The 21,426-nt window shown below is 41.4% G+C and overlaps 2 protein-coding genes across 5 annotated transcripts in view; one reads left to right on the top strand and one right to left on the bottom strand.

Annotated features, from left to right (window-relative positions):
• Window positions 1-8,935, bottom strand: part of SLC49A4 (solute carrier family 49 member 4) — a 71,982-nt gene extending 63,047 nt beyond the window's left edge. The window contains exon 1 of one of the 4 annotated variants that reach the window (XM_036352195.1): window positions 8,322-8,935. In XM_036352195.1, coding sequence (XP_036208088.1) covers window positions 8,322-8,664 — 343 coding nt within the window. In that variant the 5' untranslated portion in view covers window positions 8,665-8,935. The remainder of the gene's footprint in view (window positions 1-8,321) is intronic. The other 3 variants (XM_036352194.1, XM_036352193.1, XM_036352192.1) reach the window with 3 other exon arrangements.
• A 1,244-nt stretch (window positions 8,936-10,179) lies between these two features.
• The window catches only part of HSPBAP1 (HSPB1 associated protein 1), a 47,305-nt gene continuing 36,058 nt past the window's right edge, over window positions 10,180-21,426 (top strand). The window contains 1 exon segment of the mRNA XM_036352196.1: window positions 10,180-10,771. Coding sequence (XP_036208089.1) covers window positions 10,483-10,771 — 289 coding nt within the window. The 5' untranslated portion in view covers window positions 10,180-10,482.

Genomic DNA, 21,426 nt, shown 5'->3' with positions numbered 1-21,426 from the left:
AATCATAATAATGTTATAACCTAATATTATAGCTTTTCCCCATAATACCCAACATGCAAAAAAGACCTCTACATGCTGAAAATGAAATTTTTATAACTTTAATAGAAAATTTAATGATCACATCAAGGATAAAAGAAGTTCCATTAGCTCTGGTTTTTTCAAAATAAATGGCTATATGTTTTGTTCATATGGAACACTAAAAATGTAGAAAAAAATTTTAAAGGACTAGGTATTTTAGTTTTATATCTCCAATATAAAATTTCTAATTTTCAAATGCAAACTGCAAAAACTCTAAACTTTCACTAAAATATATATATTTTTAAAGAGTGGTAGTTTTAACTTTAAAAAATTATTTTTATTGATTTCAGAGAGAAAGAGAGAGGGAGAGAGAGATAGAAACATCAATGATGACAGAGAATCATTAATAGGCTGCCTCCTGCACGCCCCCAACTGAGGACTGAGCCTGCAACCTGGGCATGTGCCCATGACCGGAATCAAACCCGGGACCCTTCGGTCCACAGGCCAACACTCTATCCACTGAGCCAAATTGGCCAGGGCGCTAAAATATTTTTTAATGTGATATATTATTGCTTTAAATTTTCTCCAAAAATGGAGAAAATGGCTAATTACATATTTTATAGTATAATCAGGATAAGCTAATGCTTGTTATAGGGTCATGGGGGTGATCTTTAGAATCCTTTGATTAGTAGTAACACAATAATGGTCTTTCTTTTTATTTTTCTTGATTTATCAAATGGCTTTCAACTTACAGAAAGATGTTGTTTTAAAAAGAAAACATAGCTTAGGACTTTAGAAGACAATTTAGGTCAGATAGCTTTCCCTTTTGTATCTCAATATGATCAATTATTTCTAAAATGTTTGCCTCTGGTTGGTCACATGGATAATAGGGTAGGAGAGAATATAAACAGAAGGTACCAAAAAATGGACACAATAATATAAGTAATAAAGTGGGACTATATCCTCTTACTATCGGAAAGCTGCTGTTGCTTCTAAACGAATGCCGCCTTCTTGTTTGCAGCAGCCACATCACACAGTGGCTCATAGTGAGCATGTGGCAGAGGTGGCAAAAGTTCTTTCAATTTCTCCCAAACTCAACACCTCTCTGAAACCATTTCACAATGAGTAGACAAATTGTTTAATGCAAATTTTTCTCTCTTTTCAGATCTTTCTCATTTTTTGGCAAAGGGGAGATGGTTAAATGTTTGGTTTCCAAAGGGCTTCTCTGCTTGAAGAAAACTGAAAATCAACAAAACTATAATTATTCAGATTAAACATAGTGAAGAAAATAAACTTGATATCCAGATCAGGCACACGTAGACACTACATTGAGGACAATTTGTGATATGAACGTTATAATATTCTTATATGAGCTGAACATGATTAATGCAATTTGGCAGAAGGAATAGCACAGAAAATTGTGCTTCTCAGTAACAAGCAATGCATACACATTGCTCATTTACTGCTTCTACTAACAGAACACATATTTTAAAACCACATTATCGTCCTGGCTGGTGTGGCTCAGTTGGTTAAGTGTTGTCCTATGCACCAAAAGGATGCTGGTGGGATTCCTAGTGAGGGCACATGCCAGGTTTGTGGGCCCAGTCCCCAGTAGGGGATGTGCAGGAGTCAGCTGATCAATGTTTCTCTCTCTCTCTCTCTCTCTCTCTCTCTCTCTCTCTCTCTCTCTCTCTCTCTTTCTCTCTCTCTCTCTCAAACATTACACTAGAGCCACAGGAAATAGAATGTAATTAATAGAAAGTACATTTATGATCATACATATCCTAAACTTTCAAAATGGGTGCCCTATGAGATACTGAATAAGATTTTTCAGATTTGGGACTATAAGGCTTACATTCTACATGATATTTATTTTTCCCTTAAATATTTGATTTGTAAGTGAGCAGTAGAGCATTGGTTATGGCAATATGGCCCAAATAACCAGATTCTCTATTACTACTGTTCAAGGCTAGCACATGATTCTACTCAAGTATGCTTTTTATCAAACCAATGATAATATAACAGCTAATACAAACATTTAAGAATAAAGAGTTGTCAAAATCTAATTATGAAAGCAACCTCGCAAGTACAGCTTGTGGCTTTCTTGCTTATTTTTAATTGTTGCTAAGTATTACTTAATCCACCCCAGCTGATACTCAATTTTGAAAAGAATGCTTTCTTTACCTCATTCAAATCTTGACGAGGCAGGATTCTATAACTGCATGTAATCAAAAAGATATCAAGAGGACCCCAGGAAAATAGGCTGAGGAGACATCTAACACCTTTAAATAACTAGATCCCAAGTGATTACAGTAGTACTAGGACATGAGTGCAAAAACCATTTGACGAAAGGTATGAGAACAATTTTGGAAAACATGACTGAAAATAAAAATAAGTTCCATTCTAATGTAGAATCCAGACATGGTAGGAAGCTTCCTTCCAGTAAAGGAGATAACTCCTTTTTTGCTGGGCATCTATTTAGTACAGGAATGGAGTCTCTACATCAGGTGCCTGGGAAACAAAGCAGTTATGGCCTCAATGTTTATCTGGAAAGACTACTCTTTCCAGCCTCCATGCTTCTATCAGCTGGAGTGAAGGCAAGCCTTGTTTTGCTCCTTGCAAGACCTCTAGCCTCCCTGTCCCCAACAGTCACAGCCAGGCCAGCACACTCTGTCTTAGAGCCCATCAGGACTAATTACATTGTGCCTGTTATTCCTGTTTGCATTAGTCAACAGAGATCCCATGATGGGATCCAAGCCATATCCCAGTATGGCTTCATATACTCCCTAATCTAACCTCACCTGCCACCTCCCCAACTCCTTCCTGAAACCTTTCCACTGTGCCTGCCTTCTGAGGTACTCAGAATCAGTGGGTCAGTGGAATCCCTATATCCTCAAGCTCTTCTCTAAATATTATCTTCACCTTCTTACTCCCACCGAAACCTCTCTCCTGAGAAAATTGTTTCCCCAGCCACTTGTAGCTCACTGTTACTCTCTCATCCCTTAAGCTTCCTAATCTCTTTTCTCTCAATGCTTTTAAGGTTTCCTCTGGTTTTAGGCAAACTGATTATGATGTGTGTTGGTATAATTTTCTTCATGTTTCTTCTGCTGGGATTTTTTTAATTTCTTAGATTTGTGGATATCAAATTTGGTACTATTTCTACCATTATTTCTTTATTCCATCCCCCAACCCCCCGTGCGTGCATGCGTGCACACGTGCGCGTGCACACACATACACATACATACACCTCATTTCACTCTATACTCTTTCCCATTACTTCTCACTTCTTCTTCTGGGATTCTAATTACATGCAAATTATTAGGCTACTTAAAACTGTCCTGCAGCCCACTGATGTTTGTTGGGGGTTTTGTTAATTTTTAGCCTTTTATTCTCTATGTTCCAGTTTGGAGAGCACTTATTGCTGTCTTCAAGTTCACTTACCGTTTCTTCTGAAACATCTAATCTGCCCTTAAATCCTGAAGAGTATATTTTTTGGTTTCAGACATAGATCACATTTTCATTTCTAGAAGTTTAATGTTGGTCTTTTGTTTCTGTGTCTCTCCTTGCTTTCTTCTATCTTCTTGAACATATGTAGTACATTTAAACTAGTTGTTCTGATGTCCCTGCCTACAAATTCTATTATCTGTGACATTTCTGCGTGTTTCTATTAACTGAATTTTCTCATCTTTATGAGTTGAATGTTCCTGCTTCTTTGCATGTTTGGTAATTTCTGATTTGGATGTCGGGTATTCTGATTTTTACCTTCTTTGCGATGGATTTTTTTTATTCCTTTAAATATATTTGAACAATATTCTGAGATACAGTTAAGTTATCTTTGATCTTTTAAGCTTTACTAGTTGGAACCAGAACATCCTTTAGTCTAGGAATCATCTATCTTTACTACTGAGGCAATGCCCTTCTGAGTATTCAACCCAACCTCCTATGTATTACAAGCTTTTTCCATTATGGCTGTTGGGAAAGTGAACTATTCCCAGCCTTGTATAACCTTTGGGAATTGTTCTGCCTGCTCCTTTTCGGTGGTCCTTTCTCCAGACTTAGTTTCCTTACAACTACCTACTGACCAGGACTAATTACATTGTCAAGAGGAACAGTCTTCTACACTAAGCTGGCTGTGACCCATGGCAGCAGGAACTTGACTCAAGAGGAACTCCCTATAGATCTAGATCTCATTCTCTATGAAGCTTTCCCCTCTCTGGTAGTCTACACTAAGAATTCTAGCTCTGTTTGACTCTTTGAATCCTCAATTGTCTCCTCAACTTTAGAAAACCACAGCTGCCCTAGCTGGTTTGGCTCAGTGGATAGAAAGTCAGCCTGAGGACTGATGGGTCCCAGGTTCAATTCCAGTCAAGGGCACATGCTGGGTTTGCAGGCTGATCCCCAGTAAGGGGGTTGCAGGAGGCAGCTGATCAATGGTTCTCTCTCATCACTGATGTTTCAATCTCTCTTTCACTCTCCCTTCCTCTCTGAAATCAATAATAAATGAATTAATTAATGAATGAAAACTGCAGGACTTGCCAGCTCTTTAGTGTTGCTTGGAAATTCTCTCCAGGTAGTAAGCTGAAGCAACCACATGAATCACTATCCTGCTCTGCGGGTTGCTCAACGTCTAAAAACCAGCTTCATGTACTTTGATTTTGTTTTTAGTTGTTTAAAGTGGAACGATATATCCAGTTCTTGTTACTCCATCATGGCCAGAACAGCCTTTGATTTCATTCTATCTGACTGTAATACTCACCACTCCTGGCTGCAATTGTCTACAGACCACCACATACCTGCCTCCAGGTCATTCACCTTCACTACTTGAAAATGAATTGGCTCATTATTCCTCCTTAGGACACCACTTCTTTCATAAGTCTGGTGATTTCTTGTGCAGATCCTTTCAATATCCTGCCTTCTCAGTCTCCTGACTTCTTATTCCACAATCATGTTCTCTACCCCAGCTTAGTCCTACTCTCTGTTGGTTACACACTGACCTTAAGTTTGCCATAATTGTATCCATGACACAATTGCAATTTCCCTCATGGATCAACTCCAGCCACACAGGCCTCATTGCTCTTGGATATACCAAACTTGTTTGCGCTTGGATATTTTCCCTAAACAGTCATATCCAGAACTGACAAATCAAGCTTCCTTTTAACCTCAGGTCTCTCCTCAAACACACGCATCAATAAGGCCTTCCCTGACACTCTATACCAGTGGTTCTCAACCTTGGCTGCACATTAGAATCACCCGGGAATCTTTTTAAAATCCTGATTTCTGGGCTTCATCCTCCGGAAATTATGTTTCTTTGTTACTAATGTTGTGGCCTCACCCCATAACAAAGAAACAGAATTTCCAGAGGATGAGGCCCAGAAATCAGGATTTTAAAAAGATTCCCAGGTGATTCTAATGTGCAGCCAAGGTTGAGAACCACTGCTCTATATAGAGCAGTCACACCCCTTTCTCCCTTGCTTTGCTTTATTTTCCAAAGCACTATTTGCCATTTGACATAGTAAATATTTAATTTTATTGTTGCACTAGTGACCCAGTGCAGGAAATCGTGTGAGACTGGGGACCCCAGACCGTGCGGCACCACGGGATCCAGAGTCAAGTCCCCGCCCACCTGGTGATCAGCCTTTGGTCGTTACAGCGTTAGGGCCACTGGGTTTTTATAATATAGATCAGGGGTCCTCAAACTACCGTCCGCGGGCCACATGCAATTACAAATATTGTATTTGTTCCCGTTTTGTTTTTTTTACTTCAAAATAAGATATGTGCAGTGTGCACAGGAATTTGTTCATAGTTTTTTTTTAAACTATAGTCTGGCCCTCCAACGATCTGAGGGACAGTGAACTGGCCCCCTGTTTAAAAAGTTTGAGGACCCCTGATATAGATGATGCCTGGGTCTTCTCACTAGAATGCAGACTCTGTGAGGGCTATCTCCCCCGTGCTTAGTACACATGTAGATGCTATCTCTTCTTAAACCTTTCTTCATTTGGCTTCTAGGGCACACTAGCTTTTGGCTCTCCTATTATCTCACTAGCTAGTCCTTTTTTATCTCCTTGCTGGAAAATGAAAAGGGGTGAAGGAGTACAAAACCAACCTCAGGAAGAAAAACAGTCTTCTACACTAAGCTGGCTGTGACCCATGGCAGCAGGAAGGCCAGATAACTCCCTCTACCTTCTAGGAAGAGAGATACTGTAGAACCCAACAATAGCACGAACTCACTTTCAATGTGTGCAGATAGACTATCTGCAGCAGGACAACCAACATATAAACGTTTATTAGCCTTCTCCTACTAAAAAGGAAAACCACTTCCTAAAAGAGAGAATTTTTAAATCTATTTTTTATTGCTTCAACCAACTGAAAACATAAAATTGAATTCACTACATATTCATGGGAAATCTGAAACAACTCTTAAAGTAACATGTTTTATGAAGCAAATAGGTAGTCCCTAATTTATCTGCCAGAGATAGCAGATAGAATTATAATCATAAGGGTGAAAATTAACATTTCTCCACCATAAAAACAAGGCTGGCTAAATTCAGTGAACAATATTGAAAATTGCTCTTGGTAAAACGAAACAACAAAAAGAGCTTTCCCTCTAAAGTTAGCCAACCTTGTAAGAAATGACTGAGGAATTGTCACAGATTGGAGGAGGTTAAGGAGAAATAACAACTACACAATTTGGGACCCTCCACTGAAACCCTGGAACGGGGGGAAGGGAAAAGACATTGGAAAAACTAGTGAAATCTAAATAAAGTCTATAATTTAGTTTAAAAGCGAACAAAACAAACAAAAAGAAAAGAAGAGAAAAGAAAAGAAAAAACACCTCCTCCTGGCTCTTGGGCTTCAGTGGTTGAGCATCGACCTATGAACCAGGAAGTCAGAGTTTGATTCCTGGTCAGGGCACATGCCTGGGTTGCAGGCTCAATCCCCAGTGTGGGGCATGCAGGAAGCAACCGATCCATGATTATCTCTCATCATTGATGTTTCCATCTCTCTCTCTCTTTCCCTTCCTCTCTGAAATCAATAAAAAAAAATTTTTTTTTAAAAGAACAGAAAACCTCCATTCAGAACAAAAACCCTATCTCAGCACCTAGTGCACATCTTCTGCATAAGTACCTGCTCTACCTGGAGGTTCCACGCCAACCGAGACACACCTTCCAGGGCTGGGCACCTTTCATTGTTAGAAGGTTCTTCCTTGTGTGGCTTCTCCCTTCGTAACTTCACTCAGTTTAGTTCTTCCTTCTAGACCCACGCACATTAAGTCTAATTCCTCTTTCACTTGATCTCCACATATTTTATATTCTGCCTCAAGTTTCTTTTTGAAGCCTGACACGCCCAGTTCCCTTCATGTTACACATTATGATTTTTACATCCTTGATTATCCTTGCCCCACAACTTCTAAGGTACTCCAGCTTGTCAACAGCCTTCTTAAAATTAATGTTCAGAACTGAACACTGGAGTAGAGCCTATCCAATTTTTTTTCTCTTCTTGTTTTTGACACTATGCTCCTCTGCCTAAAATCGCCTGCCCTTTTCCAGCAGTTCTGTCACATCTGTCGTGAATCATTTGCTTGTACTTGTGTGGTAAAAATCAATGCCTTATCATTCAATCCTATGACCTTTCCTTCCTCCTCAAAGAATCATACTGGCAAGTGGTAAAGCGAGATATCTGACCAGAGTATTCTTCTGTGAAGAGAGAGACTCGATTATCTACAAGTTTCATCTGAGAATTAAAAATCTCAACTGACACAGCCACCTAGCCACATTCACACACTTTAAAGCTGCGGCGCACCAGTTCCCAGAAACCAGAGTCAGATCCGGAGTTTCCCAACAGCTCTTCCTGGGCTGGACTCATCTATTAGGCAAAGCCAGCTCACTACTTCCCTAGATCTGGGCATACCTATTTTCTGACCTTTCACCCTCAACATCCCCAAGTTCCCATGAAGTCAAAGCATCAGTCATTTTTGTGAGGGGTAAAAAAACATACGCAGCACGTGCACGGGAATGCTCTGAGGTCCGCAATATGCAAAAAACGCGAACGTTCAGAGAACGCTTTATCTCTGCTGTTGCATAATGAGCCTTGATTAAAAACACAACACAATAATAATAGCTGCAAAGATGCCTTCCCGTAGCTGCGGCTTTGGGCCCAGAGGGTTCCTAGACAGGAAAGGGATGCCTGCGACACTCCCGTCACCTCTGACAACCTCCAAGACGAAACCGAGAAGGAGCCCCCCCCGCCCCCCCCCCCCCCCCCGGGAGTGCCAGCGCGGGCGGGTGTTCCCCGGAGCCCCTCACCTCTCTTGTCCAGGAGCCACATGAACGCGAAGCAGGGCAGGAAGCCGATGGGCCCCCACAGCACGAGCAGCGCGATGTCCCAGCTGGAGAAGCCATAGGCCTGGCACGCCGAGTTCTGGATGGGGCCCCAGGTGTTCCAGACCAGGCCCTGCGCGAACCCCAGCAGCGAGAAGAGCAGAAGCACCAGCCAGCGGCGCCCGTACACGCGCCCGGGACCCGGGGCCGCCGCGGGCAGCGCCGCCGCCGCTACCTCCCGGCTTCTCCAGGCGGCGCCCGGCGCAGGCCCCGGCCCCGGCCCCAGCAGCGGCTGCCGCTCCTCCTCGCTGCTCCAGCCGGAGCCCATGGCGACGCGCTGCCCGCGGGGCCCCTGCCCAGCGCGGTCCGGGCGGCCGCAGACCAGCCCCGCGCGGAGGCGACGGGAATCGGCGGAGGCCGGAGCTGCTCCGGACGCCCTCGGCCTCCCGGCCGCGCCTGGTGCGCCTGCGCCGCGCGAGCCGGTCCGGGCTGGGCGGGGTGGCAGGTGCGGCGCGCCTGGGGAGGCTGGGGTGCAGGAGCGGGACGGCCCCCGGGTGAGGAGAGATGGAGCGGAGCTGGCGTCCCAGAGGAGGACCGTGAGGAATTGGGACGGCGGGGAGGAGGCGGCTGGCCCCGGGAAAATGCCAGAGAGGCTGTATGAGAGGAGGTTGGGCAAAGAACCCGGGTTGCTTGAGGAAGTGTCCAAGTTTTACATCATGTGCCTAGTAAACAACTTGTTGACCTCTAGTCACTCAAGCTAATGCTTGCTTCTATATTGGGTTTTATTTTTTGTTGTTTTTTTTTTTTAACTTCAGAAATTATAGGGGGAGGTAGAATAAAATTCAGGTGTAGTAGGGACCCAAATGTCGCCACTTGAAAATAATTTTTAATGTACAGTAAGTACTGCCTAGTTTTAGCAGCTTTTTGTATTACATACCCAATGAGATTATAAACTAGCTAATTTTACTCATATATAAAAGATGATGTTTCTGTTTTTTTTCCTGTCATCAATAAGCGAGCAATAAAGATATGGTCCTGCCCTAGCTGGTTTGGCTCAGTGGATGGAGGGTCCTGGGTTTGATTCTAGTCAAGGGCACATGCCCAGGTTGCGGGGCTCGCGCTGCACCCCCCATGTCCCCCCCCACCCCCCAGTTTGCAGCTGGCAGCCAATCAATGATTCTCTCATCATTGATGTTTCTCTCTCTCTCTCCCCCCCTTCTCCCTTCCTCTCTGAAATAAATAAAAATATATTTTAAAAAAAGATATGTTCATTAAACTGGAAGATTTGTGCCCTGGCCCGGCGGCCAATTTGGTTGGAGGGTCCTTCTGTATACCAAAAGGTTGCGGGTTCCATTCTGTCAGGGCACATGTTGCAGGTTCATCCAGGTTCTGGGAGCTTAATAGAAGAAACAGATATTCCTTCTTTCTTTTCTTTTTTCTTCTCTTTCCTTTTCTTTTTTCTTTTCTTCTTTTCTCTCTCTCTCACCAATCTCTTCTCTCTCTCTCAAATCAATTCTACTAGTATATATCCTCGGCTGAAGGGGGAAAAAACCTACACTGGAGGATTTGTTCCCAAATGACCCAGATCCATATCCAATTATGATTTTGACCTGAGGAAGAGTAAACGAGAAGGGTGGGGGTTGTTGATCTCTAGATCAAGCTGACGGTTGTTTATTTTGCTATACAAATCCAGACGCCTCACAGCTGCTGGTTAGTGCCCTTGAAAACCTAAGCGATTTGGCCTGACTGGGTGGGGAGATGAGTCACAGGGAACACAATTAAAGGACATCTGATCGAGGTTCATATTCCCGGCAGCCACGAAAACCAAGTGGAGTCATGCTGCTGCCAGAAGGGCAAAGCAGGTGGGAAGGGAAAGGAGGAGAAGCGTGCGATCTAGTATCCAAGGCTGTAAGAGCGTTAGCAGAGTAAACGGACGCAGGGCCATATTCCACTGCTCCGAGCTCCACCAAAAAAAAAAAAAAGCAAACATCCCCTAAAACTCCAGTATAATTGGAGAGAGGAAATCACCAAGGCGGAAAGGGAGGATCTGACTAGAAAACGAGGAGAAGCAGAAACGAAGCCAAGAAAAGCCAGCATTGAAAGAAGGACAAAACTGCGGAAGGCAAAAAGAACCACAACCGAGACCATGTGGTTACATTACGGCTCCGGTGGAATCAAAACAAACCTGCGTGGCCCCGCCCAGCGCCGGTCACATGACTTGCACGTGAGCGGCGCTTCCGGAAGAGCCGGTAGCAACCGCTGGAATTCCTTTCTGTGCACGGGCTGCAGAGCCAGAGCCTTGGCCCTGCTGGGACCCTCTCACTCTCCACTCCACGTTTGGGTTTCGGGCGGAGCTGGAGCCGTGCTAGCCATGGCGGCGGGCTCGGGGGCCACCACCGCTGCGGGCGCTGCAGTTGGAACTGGAGAGGAGGAAGGTAGGTGCCAGCCTGAGGTCAACCCTGTGCCAGTTGACTCTCTTGGCACCTCTCCTGTGGCCGTTTGGTCTGGCTCCTGTCTCAGGCCTCTCTAGCCCTGCAGTAAGCGGTGAGGGGAATTGTTTTCTAGCGAACGTGGCTGTTCTCACGTTTTGGCATCCAGATTTTGGGTCCTCGCACAGGCCCTGTATCCCCGCATCCTACCAGCGCTGTTGCACGCTTGACGTTGTTTCGAATGTTACAGTGGATTAAAATTAAATGTGTGAAATTGGAGCCCACTCTTGAGGCAGATGGAGATGTCTGGGGCCTTTGCGAACAGAGATTGTGAGCTTTTGTTTGATTTGGGTGGAATCCTGCTTTAAAGGACGGGTGAGGTTTGGAAGCCCAGTAGCCTGAGATCGCTGTTAGCATTTATGGAATGGTTGCTCGGTTCCTGGTGCTGTTCTGGGGACTGCCGCAGGACCAGAGATTGTTTATAACAATGCCTTTTCCCAACCGAGTAAAGAGGTATAGAAAGGAAAAACAGTGACTAACATGTGGTAACGGGAATACTGTCAGTACACACTGGGTGAGATCTGCCACCAGGAGGAGAGAGCCCAGTAGAGTGGGATAAATGCTTCAAGGTGGGGAGAGTTTGAGGTGGGCCTTTATGATTGGATGAGATAGTGACAAACTCAGGTGGTAGTCATGGGGAATCTTTGGAAGACAGGAGGGGGCAGGATGGATGTGATTCCGGATAAAAGTCATGTTTGCCTAGAGGGGGAAATGACCGTTCCAAACAGAAGAAACAAATTATAACTTAATATCTGACCCAAATCTCCTGCATTTATAACTCACTTGCTTGTGTACCCCAAGGGGATAATTCTTTTTTTTCCAATTACATTTTACATTTAATATTATTTTGTATTAGTTCCAGGTGTACAGCATAGTGCCTAGACAGTCATATACTTTACAAAGTTGTCCACCTGATATTTCAAGTAGCCACCTGGCACCCTACATAGTTATTACAGTATTATTGACTATATTCCCTATACTGTACTTTACTTTTTTTTAACTATTTTTTTTATTGTGTAAAGTTTTACATATGTCTCCTTTTTCCCCAATTGACCCCCTCCCCAGCCATTCCCACCCCAGGCAAGCCCCCACCACCCCAGTGTCTGTGTCCATTGGTTATGCTAATATGCATGCATACAAGTCCTTTGGTTGCTCTCTAACCACCCCTCCCCTGCCATTTGTCTCTGGATCTATTCTTGTTCATCAAATTATGTTGATCATTATATCCCACATATGAGTGAGATCATGTGATATTTATCTTTCTCCGACTGGCTTATTTCGCTTAGCATAAAGCTCTCCAGTTCCATCCATGTTGTTGCAAATTGTAAAAGTTCCTTCTTTTTTATAGTGGCGTAGTATTCCATTGTGTACATGTACCACAGTTTTTTTAATCCACTCATCTGCTGATGGGCACTTAGGCTGTTTCCAGATCTCAGCTATTGTAAGTTGTACTTCTATGAGCATAGGGGTGCATATATCCTTTCTGATTGGTGTTTCTGGTTTCTTAGGATATATTCCTAGAAGTGAGATTACTGGGTCAAATGGGAGTTCCATTTTTAACTTTTTGAGGAAACTCCATAGTGCCTTTCACAGTGGCTGCACCAGTCTGCATTCCCACCAGCAGTGCACGAGGGTTCCTCTTTCACCACATCTCCGCCAGCACTTGTCATTTGTTGATTTGTTGATGATAGCCATTCTGACAGGTGTGAGATGGTACCTCATTGTTGTTTGATTTGCATCTCTCAGATGATTAGTGACTTTGAGCATGTTGTCATATGTCTCTCGGCATTCTATATGTCCTCTTTTGAAAAGTGTCTATTTAGGTCCTTTGCCCAATTTTTGATTGGATCATTTATCTTCTTTTTGTTAAATTGTATGAGTTCTCTGTAAATTTTGGAGATTAAACCCTTATTGGAAATATCATTGGCAAATATGTTCTCCCATGCAGTGGGCTTTCTTGTTGTTTTGTTGATGGTTTCTTTTGCTGTGCAGAAGCTATGTATTTTGATGAAGTCCCATTTGTTTACTTTCTCCTTAGTCTCCATTGCCCTAGGAGCTGTGTCAGTAAAGATAAGGGGACAATTCTTGAACTTCATCTAAACTTCCGATTCATTGATCCTTCCACTTTCTGCCTATCTGTATCCCCTAACCCAATTAGGAATGCATGTCATAGTTTATCATTATGATCTTGTCCTTGAAAATACATTATCTCTTATCTCTCCCTGCCTTTTATTTTTCTGGCAAAACCCACACTCTGGATGAACCCAATCTTTTTGCCCTTTTTGCACCTGCACCTATCTGGATTAACTTTGCTGGGAAAAGTCCTGGATAAATTGATGACACTGTAAAATGAAAATGGTCAACCACTTGAAGATTCACTCAGTATGGGCATGAGATCCTTCTTATCCTTCTTATCCTCTGTTTCTGTGGTAAGCCTACTTTCTTTTTCCAATTACAATTCCCTAAACTTTGTATATACTCTCTTCATCTCTTTCTCATTTTCAGCTGATGACTTCTTCGTAAGTCAGGTCCGTTCTGCATCTAGTCTGTCAACTTTTTCCTCCTTCACTATCAGATCCTTGTCCAGATCATTCACATTTCTCAACTAAACCTCTTCAGGCCTTGTACCCCTCCAATCACTTCTCTATTCAGCAGCAAAAGGTGACACTTCCTTACTTAAAATTCTTCGATGAATTCCATTGCACTTAGAACTTAGAATAAAATCCAAATTCCTAACCACAGCCTACAAAAATTCTTGGTTTGGGTTGTATTCTTAAGGACATCTGTCACTCACCCCCTTCCTTTACCTGCTTTTCACATAGCTGGTTCCTCAATCATCAGGTTTCAGAGTATGTCACTACCTGAGACCTTAGTAGGACAAACCTATTTGAAACATTCTTTGTAGTTTTCCACGACCTCTAACCCTAAATGTTCTATAACACAGCATGCTTCTTCCTTTGTTTCTCTTATCACAATCTGCAATTACTTGTTTATTTTTATTTCTTCCATTAGACCTTAAGTACCTTGAGGGCAAGACCTATGTCTGTTTTGTTCACCACAGGCAGCAAGTACAATGCCAGACATAGTGAGCACTTGTTACGTATTTGTTGAGGGAATGATTAAGGGAACCCTGTGCCAAGTCCAGAGCAAGAGAGAAAAGAGCTTGGCCGGGTCCAGGAACTGAAAGGAGTTGGTATGAGGAGTGGTGAGAAAAGAAGAAGGATCATAAAGGGCACCTTATACCAAGTTAAAAAGTCTGGACTTTCTATGACCGTGGGAAGCCTTTGAAGAGCTTATCTGGGAGAGTGACATGATCAGATTTAGTTTTAGGGAACATCACTCTGGCTGAAGGATGGGACATAGATTCAAGGGAGAAAGACTGAAGGACAAAGTTCTTAATCGCCATTAATTTTAGTTACCTCTGTAAAATGCATAATTATTGTGAAAGTTAAAGACACTTATAGATCATCCAGCACAGTATCTGGCAGGAATTATGTATTTAATAAAGGTAACCATTTGTATTATTAATAGAAAGTACTGGCATTGCTGACTGACTGATGTTGAAACTGAGAGAAAATAAATTAGAGATACCTGAAAATTCCCAGTCTGAGAAATGACATATAAATTAGGAACCTGAAGAAAAAAGGAGGTGGTTGGGAGAGCACCGTCGAGTTTTCATGTGAATGCACAGAGTTTACGTTTGGAGGGATACTGCCAAAGAAGATGTCAAGCAAGCAGAAGGGGAAGATGAGCTTTTTATTTTTTATGGTAGTCACATACCATAAATTCATCCTTTCAAAGTCTACAGTTCACTGGTTTTTACTATTTTCACAAAGTTGTGCAGCCATCACTACTATAATTTCAGAACATTTTCATCACACCCAAAAGAAACCTGGTACCCATTAGCAGTTACGCCCCATCCACCCCTTTTTCCAGCTCCTGGCAATCACTAATCTACTCTCTGTCCCTACGAATTTGCCTATTCTGGACATACTATATAATAACAGGGTAATGTGCAAATTGTCCCTTCCAACTGAGTTTTGACTAGGGGGCAGGGCTGGTCCGCCAACCGCCCAGGGCCCCTCTCCCCAGCCAACCCTGCCCCCGATTGGACCCCCACCCCAATCGAGGTCAGGGTTGGCCAGACCCCACTCGTGCACGAATTCGTGCACCGAGCCTCTAGTTTCATATAAATAAAATCATAATATGAGGCCCTTTGTGTATGTTTGTTTTAGCATAGCATAATGTTTTTAAGGTTCCTCCACATTGTAGCATGTGTCAGTACTTTATTCCTTTTTATGGTTGAATAATATTCCACACATAGTATGGATATACCATATTTTATTTATCCATTCATCAGTTAATGGGCATTTGGGTTTTCACTTTTGGGCTATTATGACTAATGCTGCTATGAACATTCATATCCAAGTTTTTGTATGAGCATATGTTTTCAGTTCTCTTGGTCATAATATCTAAGAGGAATTTCTGGGTCATATGATAATTCCATATTTAGCTTTTTGAGGAAACTGGTGATTCTTCATCTGAAGTCCTAAGGAGTGGGCGAAATGTGATCAATTTAGGCTCATTCCTGGTAAAAATGTACCATCCTGATGAGTGATGTTGATAATGGGAGGGGGGGGGTGGAGTATGCATGTGTGAGTGGAGGGGTATGTGTGAAATCTCTATACCTTCCTCTGAATTTTGTTGTAAGCCTAAAACTAATCTAATAGTCCTAAACAAACAAATATAAAACTACTTTGTTAAGAATCAACTTAAAATTTGAGTGTGAGATGTTACTTCCAAGATCGCACATTGGTTAAAGCATTTAGTGAAATTAAAAATTGTAACTCTTTGAATCTGATTTTGTCTTTCAGACTGAGGTTATTATGTTTATTTCTATTAGGCTCTCAAGTTTTAGTTATAGCTAGGTTTATATCTTTATGAAAAGAAGGATGTATTCTATTGTTCTTTCAGTCTTGCCCAAGGAAATATCTCATTTTAGCATTGTATGGATTTGAGTTTCATATATAGCTGACTCTCCTATACTAGATTTACTTTTTAGTTAGAGATACCATACTCTTTGTGTCATTCTTATTCTCACTTTTTAAAATAAGGTCAGGGGGAGGCACAAGAGTTCAAAGAAAAATACCTGTATGATAAAGGGTAAATAATTCATATGTAGGTAAAATACTTCATACTTGATAATAATGAATATTGGAAAAAGTATACCATTGATTTTTTAATAGTAGTAAAAAAACAAATAATATAAATTTTATCATCTTTGTCATTTTTAAGAGTACAGTTCAGTAGTGTTAAGTATATTCACATTATTGTGAAACAGATCTCCAGAACCTTTCATCATGCAAATCTGAAACTTCCTATTCCCCCTGCCCCCACACTCCCGCTGCCATCAGCTCTGGTAACTGTCATTTTACTTTCTGTTTCTATGAATTTGCCTGTATTAGTTCCTTTGTATAAGTTGAATAACACAATATTTATCTTTTTGTGACTGATTTCTTTCACTTGGCATAATGTCCTCAAGGTTCATCTATGTTGTAGCATGTGACAGGATTTCTTTCCTTTTTAAGGCTGAATAATATTCTACTGTATGTATAAATATTTTGCTTGTCCATTCATCTCTCAATGGACATTTGGGTTACTTCTGTTGTTGGCTATTATGAATAGTGCTGCTGTGAATGTGGATGTGCAGATACCTTTTCATGACTCTCCTGTTGAATATTTTTTATGAAAATTGAGATAAAATAACCAAGGTGTGGTTGTTGTTGTTTTTTTTGATTATGAAAAATTTACATAGTGAAAGCTGAAGAGATGGAAACATTTTGGTAGAAATTTTAAAGATATTTTGGAACATTATAAAGAGCTTTATTGAGACACCATTTTTTCTAGTACTAACTTCACTTAAAATACAGATTTACTATTCCTTGCTTTAGGTTTAAGACCAGTATTACTTTTGAACTTGTAAGTAGTATTTATGAGCCAGTTTCTGGTTCATGAATGGATTAAAGTAAGAAAGAGGGGTAACTGGGCAAGAGTGATAAGTGTAAGAAGATGGGAAGAGGATGGTAGCTGTCCAGCATGTAACTGTCTGCCATCCCCAGGTGAACTTGCTTGAGGGTTCACTACCACACCAAGTATTGTTATTGGCAAGATGAAGTCATAACAGCCTCAACATTTCTGCTTGTGGTATCTTCAGTGGCACCATCTTCTAGGCCTTGAAATTTAAAGGGTTTTTAAAGTATACATCAGTTTACTTAAGCATTATGTTAACTTTCAAGAGAATTATCTTCGTTTGTATTGACATTTTAAAATAGTGACTATAAAATGAAAAATTATGTTTGGTGTAAATTTTACCATTTAGTATTTAGTCATTTTGTTAAGTAGTACTTGCATAATTCCATTAGTGTTCAGTATTTTTCTGACATGGCCCAATGTTCATGATTTGTTACCCTAATATCTACCATTTCTAATATCTACCATTCCAGAGGTTTTAAAATTTCCTGTATGTATATACAGTATTTGTCAGCCTGATGAAACCGTCATAGGGATGTATGTGTGTATACATGTGCGTATATATATGTATATGTACATATGTATACACATATACATTGTATACACACACACACACACACACTCACACACACTGTACCATTATGGTGGGTCTGTGTATTGTAACTTTTTAAAATATATTTTTATTGATTTCAGAGAGGAAGGGAGAGGGAGAGATAGAAACATCAATGATGAGAATCACTGATTGGCTTCCTCCTGCAGGCCCCCTTCTGGGGATCGAGCCCACAACCCAGGCATGTGCCCTTGACCGGAATCAAACCCAGGACCCTTCAGTCTGCAGGCTGACGCTCTATCCCCTGAGCCAAACCAGCTAGGGCTGTATTGTAACTTTTGACTTACTCTGATATCACCTTCTGAAAGTTTTTGAATAAGATTGAAAGCTATCAAATTTAATAATTGTTAAATTTTTATTAAAATTATATGTGAGTTTATTTTAATTTCAGGATCTTTGTTGTAGTATTCTATTAACATTAGGAGAGTATTCTGGAAACGTGTATTAGTACACACAGACCCAGGTAAAGGTCCCTGGACTGGAAATCTACCTCTGCAAGCCGCGGGCAGGGAAAGCTGAAGGAAGAGGCTGACCACTCCAGTATGGTGATTAGTAGAGAATATTAAGGGAAATTTACATCTGAGAAGTATCTTGTATTGTGCAGAATGAAATGGTTCCCCCCACCTCTTGGCAGGGATCAAAGAATTATACAGTGTAAAGAGCAGATATCATAGGTCTAGTATGTGAATGCTACCAGGTACAGAAAATTACTTTATGTGCTCAAAACTATGGCCTGTTCCAGGAACCAGCACCAAGTGGGAGGCAGGGGAGAGGTGCTGACTTATATCAGCATGAACATGGATTACAATCAGACTGCCTCTAAGGGGGATCTGTGCTAAGTGAAAGGGCGAGGGCTACGCCCTCCATCTTGCCTCGGATCCTCCATTTTTGGGCAGCAGCCATTAGCCATGTGCTCAGCAAGGAGCTTCTTCCCGGAAGCCCAAGCCTCTGTTAGCCACACCTAGGATTTCTTTAAACTAACCAATGATAATCAAGGGAAGTGCGCGCCATAGACACAACCACATCCTGTGTAATAAGACCCCGACTTGCGCCTGGCCAATTGGCAGGGCCCACAGTTCTCTCTCCTCCCCTTACTCCAACCCCCCTATAAAACCCCTCTCCCCACAGAGAGCTCTCGCGCTCTCTCTCTCTCTCTCTCTCTCTCTCTCCCTCCCTCCCTCCTGCCGCTGCGTCGGCGAGTGTGATGGACGGGGAGCTCCAGCTAGCTCGAATAAAGGCTCTTTTGCTTTTGCATCGGACTCGGCTCCCTGGTGGTCTTTTGGGGATCCTGAAATCTAGGCTTAACACTAAGCAATCTCTGTTCTGGCCCATGTCCAGCTCTCAGGTCCTGCAGTGATCACATCATTGAGCAGCCTCTCCTCCACAACTTGGTATATTTTCCTCATTCTTGTCTTGAATTCTAACTCTCAGATACAAATCCACGCCAGATATTGACTGAAGCCAAATTGCTAGCAAATTCAGAGAAATTAGATTTCAAATTATCTTGTACTTTGCATTAACTAAAGAAAAAAATTGCCGAGAAAAGGGCAATTTGCTTTTTGATGGTGTATCATTATCTACAAAAAATCAGTTATTAATCAAGCTGTAATAAATTGTCTGAATAACATGCTACATTTAGAAGAAATAGAGACTAGACTGTTGTGCAACACCTAGGTCACTAATCTGCTTTTTCGGGGGTTTCTAGGTCATCTAATTAGACATCGCTGCTTCCTAGAATTTTAGACTTAAACACACTTATTCTTTAAAGGCTGTCAAGTTTGCTCTTTGCAAATACTGTTGGCATGGAGTAACTGGTGCATTCCTAGACTGTTTAATTAATACAGTATAGATTGCATTCTTCTGAAAGGAAATTGTAATACTTAAATTTGTTAATTTAATGGCCCGGTTCATTGTTGATTAAACTATCAGAAACCAAAGTAGTTTTATCTCACAACCAGCTGGTTGTTTTATTTCACTGATAGGCCTGAAATCCTGTAACTATGCTGATTTCCTATTACAGGGAGCATCCTATTGCTCTGCATTGTATACGTTTTATAGCACTTTTAATTCATTTAGCAAATATTGGAGCATTTAATGTATTCTAATCACTGGACCAGATGTTTTAGTTTTTAGAGTCTCCTATTAAATAATGTCTGGAATTTTTTACATCAGATAATTAAATTAATCATTTAATATTAAATGTTAAAAATTTTAACATTATGTTAGAGGGAAAAGTACTTATTTTCTTCGAAACTGTTCTGTCAAAACACTAGTCATGTTTTGGGAACTTTCAAAGCCATATGATCTATCAGCTCTGATTTAAGATAAGCAGAATAAATAAAAACCCAACCCCAAACAGACTGGTGCTTCTGTTTATCTCTGTCCTTTAAATTCCTAGGAGCAAAATGTTCAAAGCTTGAATATCTTACAACCTTAGAACTGACAGAATGCTACAGTGGATTAGACCAGCCATAATTCATCCAACTTAAGCCACAGAGCACTTTATAGGAATGTTTAAAAAAAAATCAACTTAGTAAAATGTAAAGATCTTATTGGTTTTATTCAAAGATTGATGAGTCGGGCAGCATCCCATCTAGTAGATAGAAAGGAGCTCCAAGAAGCTGTACAAAATGAAAGACTTTATAGGCACAGGGGAGTGGGAATAAGGAAGTTACACTAGCAAAACGTGGATTGGCTGTGGCAAGGTCATTTTTCTTTAGGGATGTCAAGGTTTATCAGGCAGATTGTGTCGCCAGTACTAACCAGGTGATTCTTTTTTTTTTTTTTTTAAATATATTTTATTGATTTTCTACAGAGAGGAAGGGAGAGGGATAGAGAGTTAGAAACATCAATGAGAGAGAAACATCGATCAGCTGCCTCCTGCCAACCCCCTACTGGGGATGTGCCCGCAACCAAGGTGCATGCCCTTGACCCGAATCGAACCTGGGACCCTTCAGTCCACAGGCCGACGCTCTATCCACTGAGCCAAACTGGTTAGGGCTAACCAGGTGATTCTTGATTGGTTCAATGTTCCATTTCTATGAGAGCTGAAACTGTAAGTTTGAGGTTGGTGACTTGGGGCTTAACATAAGCAACTCCATTTTGAGCCTGTTGTCTTTGTAACAGAGAATATATGGTTGTCCTTGAAAACCATAGCTTCAGAAGGCAAGATGTTATACCATTTATGAGCTAATAACAGTGTATTGACTATAAGAGTTAATTTTTTTTATTATGAAAGGATTCAGGAAGTAGAATTTGGCTGGTGGCTCAGTGGCACAAAGATGGACATCTTTGCATTCTTTCAGCTGACATTACAATTTCCTAGGCTGTTCTTTTATCTCTCAAGATGGTTAACCATTACGTCTGTTTCCCAAGCCAAAGATAGGAGAGGAGGATAAGGGCAAAAAGGATGACTTGCAACTTCCAGATGTATCTCTGGCCGTTCCTATCTGCAAAGGGGTCTAAGAAATGTAATTTTTCAGCTACTCCCAATGACCAAAGTTCTGCCAGTAAGGAAGAAGAGAATGGTAAGTTAGGCAGCCAGTAGCCTCTACTACAGGTATTAACACCTCCCTCAACACATACACGATGCACAAACCAAACCATTTCTCCCTCCCCAACAGCACATATGGATTTATTATCTATGAGTCGATCTAAAGCTTTCCTGCACCTATTTATCTTTTCAGCTTATATTATCTCTCTTGAGATTTTAGTGCCAGTGTAAGTCCCTCAGTGTTAATCCTCTGGTAGCAGGATTATGCAGTGGAAAGAGCACTGGACTTGGAATCAGGAATGTGACCTATAATTTCAGTTCACCACCAGGGTGTTGCCCTTTGATATCTGAGCTTCCATTTCTTCCTTTGGGTAGTGGTAATAAAATACCTTATCTGCCTTCTTAGAGGATCACATGTGCATTTTTATTTTAATGTATATAGAACTATGTGGCATATTTCTCCATCTT

This window comes from Myotis myotis, unplaced genomic scaffold, assembly GCF_014108235.1.
Source record: "Myotis myotis isolate mMyoMyo1 unplaced genomic scaffold, mMyoMyo1.p scaffold_m19_p_2, whole genome shotgun sequence".
Taxonomy (NCBI): domain Eukaryota; kingdom Metazoa; phylum Chordata; class Mammalia; order Chiroptera; family Vespertilionidae; genus Myotis; species Myotis myotis.
Note: the sequence above shows the minus strand (reverse complement) of the source record. Positions and strands in the feature narration are given on the sequence as shown.